At 36.1% G+C, this 10,371-nt stretch overlaps 1 protein-coding gene across 1 annotated transcript; it reads left to right on the forward strand.

Annotated features, from left to right (window-relative positions):
* The first annotated feature begins 527 nt into the window (after positions 1-527).
* Positions 528-7,639, forward strand: TTR (transthyretin). Its single transcript, XM_010214038.2, has 4 exons — positions 528-678; positions 1,584-1,723; positions 6,403-6,538; positions 7,473-7,639. The coding sequence occupies exons 1-4, from the start codon at positions 610-612 to the stop codon at positions 7,578-7,580; spliced, it is 453 nt and encodes a 150-aa protein (XP_010212340.2). The 5' UTR covers positions 528-609; the 3' UTR covers positions 7,581-7,639.
* The last annotated feature ends 2,732 nt before the right edge of the window (positions 7,640-10,371 follow it).

The following is a 10,371-nucleotide window of genomic DNA, read 5'->3' on the forward strand; positions in this document are numbered from 1 at the left end:
GTTTAATTAGGTCAAAAAGCAACATTGCTCTTTATAAACAAACAGGGGCAGATATGGGAATCTGTCTCCTGCCAGGGCCTGTTAGCACTGCTAGAACCAAACAGTGAACAAACTTATCTTTCAATGGTGAGGCTGCTTCTACCCTAGGAAATTTGTCTTCAGAAATTATCAAATATATTGGAAACAAACATGTAATGGGTGCACAGAAAGACTGCAGTGTTACCACATACAATCTGAGGACAAGGGAAGTCAGATCTTGAATCGGATAGACCTGTGGGCAAACAAAGGTCATTTACATTATTTTGCGGAGGGCATTCAACGAGTCTAATCTCTCTAGGCAAGGGTCATGTTTGTGTCCATTACTTATTCTCTTTGCTTACTGATCCTGCAGCAGCTCTGCATGCAAAACTTCCATTGATTGCAATGGAAATTCTATGCATGGACGGAGTCTAGGATTGGACTGTTTACTAAGCAAATAATCAGAATCAGCAGATTTGGAGTCAGATGGGCACCCAATAAGCAGCCTGTTTTGTTGTAGGATTGGGTATAAAATCCCAAATCTCATCAGCTCATAGCTACTGGCACCAAGAATCACCAACAGCTAGCAGAATGGCCTTTCATTCCACATTCTTTGTTTTCTTAGCTGGACTGGTATTTCTCTCTGAAGCTGCACCACTGGTGAGTCTTTTTATTCAAACTCAATGATTACAAGAACATTAATCTAAATTTTTTTTACATGACTAGCAGCTTCTCCCCCCCTGAAATTCTGCAGTGATCAACTTTTTTTTTTTTTGAATGTTATTTCACTATGATTTTTTTCAAGAAGCTTCTTCAAAATCCTTAAGATTTTTCTTTTGCCATTTAGTCATCTATTTTAATATATTATGAAAGATTCTTTGATCTACAAGATGTAGTCTTCATTTCTTTTTATTTCTGTCACTTTGTGACTCACATGTCATCATTAATATAGTGGTAGCTTTACCTTCTTCACCAAATATCCTTTGTTATCTCTAAAGAAATGAAAAGATATTTTTGAAGTATGCCTAAGAAATCATTGTAACACAACAAAATTTAGGAAGTAACATTCTTTCAGCCATAGGGATATCTTTGGTATTTTTCTGTCAATTGCCTAAGATTCTTTGCCTGCACTTATAATGATTTACTATATTTTTTAGGAGATCACATACAAGACAACAATGTATGCCTTGTAGTATTTCTCCAGGGACATATGCAACTTGCAATATTTATCATGCCTTACAGATACCATATCATTCTTTACAGATAAGTGATGGGAATAGTGCAGATTGCGATAAAAATATCATTATATCAGTGTTGTTCTATATGCAATTATGTGTGTGTATGTGTGTATAACATAACCTAATCTGTAAAGAGATTGAAGATACTCTGCTACAAGGAATAGATGCTTTGGTAAAACTAGAATAGACATAGCTTTAAATACTGTTTGCCAAATAACTTGCTTTTGAGTCAATATTAATTATGCAGTAAGAATTCATCTTCTCTTTGAAAGATTTTTGCAGTGGCTGGTGAACAGCTCCTATACAATGTCTCTGGCTTTCCCCCAGGTCTCCCATGGTTCTGTTGATTCCAAATGCCCTCTGATGGTGAAAGTGCTGGATGCAGTTAGAGGAAGTCCTGCAGCCAACGTAGCTGTTAAGGTGTATAAAAAGGCTGCAGATGGAAGCTGGCAGGAGTTTGCTGTTGGGTAAGTTACATGGTATTAGGGACTCATTTCAGGTGCCTTGTGCAAATAAATGAGAAATTAGGGGAATGAAGCTGTGATCAGAAAAACATTTTCTAGAAGGCATTGCTATCACAGTTAAAAACACATTAATTCTGATGCAAAACCAATCCATGAAACATGTCCAGGATTGAAACAAATATTAATTGCAAAATCACATTGAAATGTTTATCTTTCTTTGTAAGGTAATAGGTTTAATATGTAAATATTTCTCTCCTACCTTCAACACTCTCTACAAAAAGGAAAAAAAAAAAGCCTACTAATCCAGACTAAGCTACTCCCTTGATATACAATGGAAACAGAGTTTTATTTACAGCAGTAATATACAAAATCGTCTCTGTAAGCTTTGTCTCTGCACATGCAAGTAACAAGTGCATCAGCCTTCTTCTGTGCAACAAACATGCTAGTTGGACAAATGTCTTAACCTGAACATTTTAAAAAATGGCAGTGTAACACAACACGGAGACATACTGCACTGTTTGCTTGTCATCTTTTCTGGTAGAAAAAAATGGTAGACTACCATGCCCATGGTAGACCTCCATGCCTTTTTTTGCAGTACGACGGCTTAATATTTACAAAATATTCTCAAAATGTCATGGAGAGACAAGCAAATACTATTATCTTCAGCTTGGGGAAACAGTATGGAGAACAGAGGGCTACGGTTGACTAAAGTATAAATATGTATGTGCACTAAAGTACAGTTCAGGCATTTAAACCTCGTTGTAACATCTCATTTGATTTGATTTTTAAATAATTCAAGTAGTAGTAACGGCAACATAATCAAGCACAGAATGACAAGTGCAAGCAAGCATATGAGCCACCAGAGAATTTGACTGCATGATTTCCATAAAAAATGAAGAAAGAGACAGAAGACTACAAGGATGGAGATGCCTTTGTCTCCATCTGGAAGGAGATTTTATTTATTCTAAATAAACAAAACCTTATTCCATTACAAAGAAACAGAAGAGCTTAGAAGGTCTGAGGAGAAGCTAGTACCATCCACTCCTAAATACTAAGCATTATTCTAGTAAAACATGACTCTCAGAATAAATCTATATATTTTAAGTCCCATAAGAATCACAGGCTGCTTACAAGGAAAGAAGAAAAACTATGATCTTGTCCACTGTTACTAGGAAATCTAGATTTCAGATGTTTCATCTGAACGCTGTGGTCTTGAATGAATATGTAATATAAAAAAAAAAACAATTTAAAGAGGAATAAGATAAATGAAACACCAGTGTCAAAAGCCCTCATTTTTTAGCAGAACATTTTTTTTCTGTTCATGCTGCAGTGTTGTTCTTAATTAGCATGACAGCTAAATCCTGCAATACTAGCCAAGACCCACCAAAGTATTGTACATACTTTAGGTACATACACCCCTGAGAAAATCAAATCACTTCTTCAAAATGAATTGCAGTTAACCATAAGCAAAGGAGAAACTTTTAATGTTAAAACTCTTAATTATATTTCAGGTGAAGGTTTTGATCTTTCCCTTGACTTGCAGTTTAACTCAGGCTGATTTCAGAGATGATGTTGACTTTAGCAGATGACTTTTTTGAACTGGGTCTGCAAAAGTAGTTGCAATTTTCTTTTTCTGAGAAAATCAAAGTTTCTTTGTGATAAAGCTGAAAATATGAATGCATTCAAGGAAAACTGGTTGTAAGGATTTATATTCTTACAGGATTTATATTCTTAACCTAATGATATTTTGAAGATACATGAAGGGTACCTAGCAGAATATGGAAATGTATCCTGTTTTGCACAAGTATCTATCTGTTATTTTTAACTGTTTGTTGCTAACGAAGTTGCAAAATTTTGTTTTTACTTTGCTAACTCATTTAGAGAATTAAGCAAGCACACCTAGCAACTATTAAATTTGGAATAATAGTACTTAAAGAGCAGTGAGAAAGCTAGAATAGCAACAGCTGACTTTATTAAGAGGCTTATTCAAAATTAGTTCAGCCAAAAATATGCCTTAAAAGCCAACTCCAGCAGAGACGCTGAGGGGAGCTTTATAACTCAGAGACCTAGGAAGCATGTGATTTGGATTCTGTATTATTCTGTATTAATTCTTCCCATGACTAATTTTGATTCTCTCACTTCTCTCATGTTTTTGGAAATCTAGATCTCACTATATAGTTCAAGAATTACATTCACAAAACAAGGACGTGATCTAGGTTTTGAATCATCAAAAAAAAAAAAAAAGAAAAAGAAACAATGCACTTGGAGTGGCTCTTCCCCACCCCTCCTTAAAAAAATATATATATATTTTAAACACTTCATGCAGTTATTCTTGTTGTAGAGAGAATTTCCCCAGCCATCTGCTTATATCTGAAAGCACAGTTCATCACAAGACAGACCACACAGTGTATTTCTCAATAGATCACAAATGTCATTACATAAACTAGTATAGATTTAACTTGGTCACAAAGTTCAAGTAAAGTCTAGACACAGTGGAAAAACAGAATCAGGAAAAGGCAACGGCAGATTGAGATTTAGGCTGCAGCCACAATATCCTAGGTAGAACTCTGTAAATTCTCTGCTGGAAAAACACAGTCTTTTAAACTCAGCTCTTAATTTGGAAGCGTGTCTGTGTTACAGCAGATGTTGGTGATCCACCACCTATTAAGGATGCACAGCCATACTAACTTTATTCTTCTACTCACACAGAAATACACAACTGATCCTCTGAAGGGATCACTTATAGCACTTGGCTACCAGGGCCTGATGTAGGAAATGCTCTCTCTTGTATTGTTTTTGTCAAGACTGCAAATCACTTTATCCTTTTGGGTGCCAACACAGCAGTAATTCTGGAGGCTGCACCTATAAGACCACTAACATTGAATGGATATAGGCTGCACCTATAAGACCACTAACATTGAATGGATATCACTTAATAATTAAAATTAAGAAAGTGCCTCTATCTATGACTAGAGGGCAAGAATGAATTTTCAGTTTAACTCTTTTTCCAGTTGCCCAACTGTTGTGGGTTGTTAACATCTGCAACATTGAAATAGTCATTCAAGATGTATTATCACTTTTCTTAAATTGAAACTCATTTGCTTACCTGAAAAAAGATTTTAGATCAGACACAGTTTTTTTTCCTTTATATTAGTTTGTGTCTAGACTATTCAACCTATAAATGGTTGTGAATTGTTAACCTGTACTCTTACCACTTCTGTAGAATCTGAACAATTCTGTTTCACAATTTTAAAGATACGTGAGCACTCACCAATGAATACTTGAGCCTTTAAGATAATAAAAGTTAAGAAGTACTGCCTAAAATAAAACCAACTGCCATCTTTCAAACAGGGCTTAGATTCCTTGTGGGTTTGTCTACTCTGGATAACACTGTTTTCAGTTACGCTGGACCAGTGAGACATTTGTCAGACTTCAGAGTACCTACAGCTCAGATGTAAGAAAACAAGAGAACTACCACTATCATTTTCAATCCTGGTGTTATTTTTTTTAATTAAGGCTCCATCATTCAGAATTCCCATCTTTCTTAACAATTAACCAAAGATAGCCTAACACAACAAAGAGGGAGTAGGTTGGGAAAGAAAACAAAAGTCACAATAGCACATTTGATTCTTTCTCTGGCAAGCAGTACCTTGCTTTGTTGTTCCCTCTATCCTTCCCCACCTCACATTCTTGTGTTTTTCACTTGTTTGCCATAGGACTAGCAAGTCCTATTAATTCTTCAAGCTATGGTTTTCTTCATTCATTCCTTCAGCTACATTAGAAAGTTATAAAGAGTGGAAATATTCCATGAAACATTCAGAGGAAAAAAATACAAAAATGGATAAAAGTTATAAGAAATTTCAGAAATACAACAAACATGAAGAATACAAGGAAGGGCTTTAAGAAATGAATACTTAAACAGATGTCACAGAAATCTAGCTCTTTTTTAAAGAAATAAAGTGCAATGCAGCTTCATTTTCTTCTTGTTTCTGAATTTCATCCATTCATAGTTTTTTGTTACAAGCTGAGTCCATAAGCTCTCTGAGCTGGGAATTCCCATTCCTCATTCACATGGCATCTCATAGAAAAAGGCCCCTGTTGTGCAAGGCATTGTAGTTCAAAATAAAATCTCATGATACTAAATCACCATTCCAAGATGCTTTCATTCAGGGTCACATAAAAATGCATTTCTCCCTCGATATAAAACTTTTAGTCCTTGAGACTAGTATTTAGTGGATAAAATAATTTCCCACTAACATTTCAATTTTCTCTTTAATTATAATTTGGGATTTGGCATACTGCCTTTCATCATGACCATCCTTTTCCTACACCACTAAACATTTGGATCCAGAGGGCACTTGATACAAGTTAGATATAAAATTAAAACAGGTGCTAAGTATTATTCCTGCAATAGCAACACCAATGATCAAAAAACAGACAGACAGCTTTGATTTGTAATGTATATCAATGAGTTGGTAGCAAGGACATTTTCTGCCGTATGGATCTATACACTGCACAGAAGTAAATTATTCTGGATGATTAGATGTAGAATTTAGTATAGAATTGTATATGATTCAGTGTAAAATTTGGCTGCCAAGCATTTGTGCTAGTTAACATTCTTGTTTCTGTTATGCCTCTAAATGACAATACAAAATATTTATAGAAATATTTTATCATTCCAGGAAGACCACAGAATATGGGGAGATCCATGAGCTCACAACAGAAGAAAACTTTGTAGAAGGATTATACAGGATTGAGTTTGACACCAGCTCTTACTGGAAAGGACTTGGCCTTTCTCCATTCCACGAATATGCTGATGTGAGTATTTGCAAAAATACCTATATGACCTCTATATTGTGTAGTGGAGTTAGCTGGAAAGAACAAATACAGCCCTTAAATACTGAAGAACCAGCATTATTCAGGGAAATAACTGACTAGCAAATAAGACTGTGTGACTAAAGACAGTTCATATGCAACTAAGCCAAAGCAAGTAGCCATCTTTCTATACAAACTGATTCAGTTCTTTCAAAGTAGTCCTGTGCACATTTACACCCGCAGAACCTTCATTCAAAAAGAGGCACATTATTCAAGAGCCTGTGTCCCAGATCAAAAAAAAAAAAAAAAAAAAAGTCTGAGGTACAACTTGGGTGATTTATGTCTAATAAACAATTCTCAAAAACATCCCCTAACCATCTGGATGTCTGAAAGATGATGAGGTTAAGGATTTTACCTGAAAAGGTGCTTAAAAGAGCTTCCTTGAGACTATTCCAAAGTTAGGTAGTTAATGATGCCTTCCTTTGACACAATAACCTTAAGGGTCAGTGCCCAAGCCCAGAATGATTGCAAAGTTCATCAACTGCCTATTTAAAAAACAACTTGAGCCTACAATTCTGGTCTCTACCAGTTTGGACTTTAGCAACACTGGGATGTGGGAAGGAACACTGTCCTCTTGCAGAAAGCATGTCATAGTGTAGAAAATAACTCAAGTATTAGATAAAGAGACTTGGGTTGGATCCTAATCTAAATGAATGTACTTTTCTGGGAACAGGGTGTCCTAAGGTCTTGATTCTGAGAGCTGCAATTTTGAATTCCTTCTGTTCAGGGATAGTCTGGGTCTTTCCCTGTCCTAGCAAGTCCAGCTAATACTTTTTCTTCATTAAGAACTGCCCCATCACCAACCTCCTAAATCTGACTGTTAAGGTAGTTTTGAACATATGTTATTCGTTGTGATGACGAGTTTTCTCTTTTCCAGGTGGTGTTTACTGCTAATGATTCTGGTCACCGCCATTACACCATTGCTGCTCTTCTCAGTCCTTTCTCATATTCAACCACTGCTGTTGTCAGTGATCCCCAAGAATAAACATGTACTGTCATTACACAAATATCCTCCTTTGCTAGAACTCTTATAAGCTTTTAGGAGTTGGGTTTTTTTTTTTTTTGCTATTGCTAATGGCTTATCTTTTTGCTACATTAGTTTTTATCATTTTGTAACCTGGCAGAAATTCAGACAAGTCAATAAAACATTTCTTCTTTAAAACAGTTTTGATTCTATTAGTGAAATTCGATTATATTCTAAAAGGCATGGTTTGTAGTCAATGAACAGGACATATGGAAGCCATGTTCTGGCATGTGGAAGCAAATTAATACCCAGTTTAGTTGTGCTGACTTCCTTCCCAACTTTTTAAAAAAAGAACTGATCCAGTGCAGGTGCATTTGCTCAAAATAAGAAAGTTGTGCTACCTTAAATACGTCACCAAACACATTGGCCCAAAATAAGGGAGTAATACGTGCTATGCATAGTTTACACACAAAAAATACAGTCTCACTATTGAATAGGTCACAGGGTAAACAGAAGGAATTTAGAAAACTTAACAGCAGAAAAAAACAATGCAAAGGACAGCTTAAGCATCTATCTCCAGAGGGCTGAAAGAGGTAAAATCTGTGTCCCTTCACTTAAAACTTCAGACAAATCTCAGCACTTTTCCAGCTCCAAATGGAAGGGCTGTTGCCTATGGAGTCTAGGAAGTTCTGAAGTATTTCAGTTAACATCATTTTAACAACATTTATCTTTACTGGCTACTGTATTCATGTACATTCAAATTGAATTTCTAGGTAGCCAAATCTCTAACCTTTACTAAAGAATATTCTAAAAAGAGAGAACACCATATTGTTCTCTTCGTAATTTCAGAAACAGGAAAGCTATAGAGCGACTATGATCCAAATAACTGTTTTTGATAAACTGATCAGAGTTTTAGGTCTTTGGTAGTGACTTCTGTAGACTGCATTTAAAACGTCCTGTAGAAGAACTGCAGTTTAACAGGATTACAGAAACTGCAAAGTGTGTTAATGAACCAATGCTTTTCATAAGCGATCAGGACTCCCTTGCCACTGACCTTGGAGCTTCTCAGTTTACACTGAGAATCTGCTGGGATGACTACATATCTACTCATTATTATGCATACATTACAGAAGTTTGGCTTTAACAATTCTTCATTTGATTAATTTTCTCTGTGATTTCTGTACTCTACCACAGTTACACCACTCTTTTAAACAACACAAATGCTATTTTGGAAATATTTCAAAGCATGCAGCTTTAGTAGGATCCTTACACTCCAAAAGTTTAAAAGACCAGCTTTTCTACGCTATGGCTACATCCACCCCCCTAAATAGGACATAAATATGTTCACAAAATGAATCAGATACTTCTGGTGTTAGTGGACCTACAGTTGCACATGTTAAGATTCACTACAGTTTCAGGCCTAAGACAGACCTGCACTAAAGCAAAAGGACTTAAAATAGTGTTAAAATAAGCTCCAGAAATGAGTATGAGAGACATCTAATTTCCATGGGGGGAGGAGGGGGAGGGAGGCCAAAGGTAACTTTTCCTTCAGGGGCATGCATAAAGGTAACTAAATAGCTCAGATGCATTTTAGACTTTAAACAAAGGAGAGAAGAAAAAAAAGAAGAAAAAAGGAAAAAAAAAAAAAAAGCACGGACATCAGACTGGAAATGAAATTTCCAATATGAGAATAAGTTTATATTTCTCAAAACTATGAGAGCCATAGAGCACAATTCTTCAACAAAAGAGAGAAAATTTGAACAGGGTAGACTGCTTTCTGAAAAGCAGATCCCTGAAGTTATGTAGTATTCACAAGCAATGATACAGCAGACATTTTCACAGACAAGGTTCGTGTTTGTATAGGTTACTTATTCTCTCAGTGTTTACCGAGTAAATAGTAAGAATAAACATGTTGAAAGGCATATAGTCTTTTTGATAAGCAGCTTCAGTTTAAAGGCCTTAATATCAAATCATTCATCCTATCAGTTTTCATTTGCTGTCACTGAGGCTTCCCACTGATAGAACAACCATTTTGCCTTTCTGTGGGCATTTTTTTTTCCTGGTTTGTTTTCTTTGCTGTCCTGTCATTTTTTCTCTGAAGCTGCACCACTGGCAAGTGCTTTAGTATTGAGGTCCTTCACAACTTAGGTAGCCCCATCTTTTTTGTTTTGTTTTTAATTACTATATTTAGTGTAAATGATCATTCCACTTATTGCAGTTATTTTGATATAGCAGTATGTGTTGACAATAGTTCTATCCTGCTGCTCTGTCTGGCTCTTCTTTCTCCTCCTCTAGCCATCAATGAGAGGGTCTTTTGCTTAGGTAACAGGTACTCGCTCTTATCTAGCATAGACTCAGCAACCACACAGAAAAGGGTGTAAAACAAAAAGGGTGAAAAAAATTATATTCCCAACACAAAAGCCTCAGGCCTGTTGAAAGGCAAGTACAATCCTTAAAACACAATGAACCAACAAGCCCTGTCATGAGGGATTTCAAGGCAGTTCTGGCATGGTAATATCATCTAGCATTCTTTGTGGGTACCCAGCAATCCTTTCCATATTGGTTTTTGCTACACTAGCTGAAGAGATTCAGCCCTGAATAATTCCTTTTCTTTTTTAGTCTTATTATTTTTCTGTCTCATGCAAGTGAGAAGGAATCTCAACACTCACTGATGCAAGCAAAGAATGGAGCCAAAACTAGGATCCCATTATTCTTCCCCCACACTTACGGAAGGCTCATTTCCTTCAGAATAGGAAGACATGCAGACTCTTAAGTCTAGAAGTCTCCTAGAGCAGACTCATCCCTCTCTCTT

This window comes from Tinamus guttatus, unplaced genomic scaffold (assembly GCF_059628265.1).
Source record: "Tinamus guttatus ecotype Peru unplaced genomic scaffold, ASM5962826v1 Tinamus_guttatus_pri_ptg000269l, whole genome shotgun sequence".
Taxonomy (NCBI): Eukaryota; Metazoa; Chordata; class Aves; order Tinamiformes; family Tinamidae; genus Tinamus; species Tinamus guttatus.

Excerpts from the sequence above, each read along its gene's own strand:
- TTR (XM_010214038.2), top strand. The coding sequence starts at position 610 with ATGGCCTTTCATTCCACATTCTTTGTTTTCTTAGCTGGACTGGTATTT. Across the intron at positions 679-1,583 it reads TCTCTGAAGCTGCACCACTG|GTCTCCCATGGTTCTGTTGA; the intron begins GTGAGTCTTTTT and ends GCTTTCCCCCAG. Across the intron at positions 6,539-7,472 it reads CATTCCACGAATATGCTGAT|GTGGTGTTTACTGCTAATGA; the intron begins GTGAGTATTTGC and ends TCTCTTTTCCAG.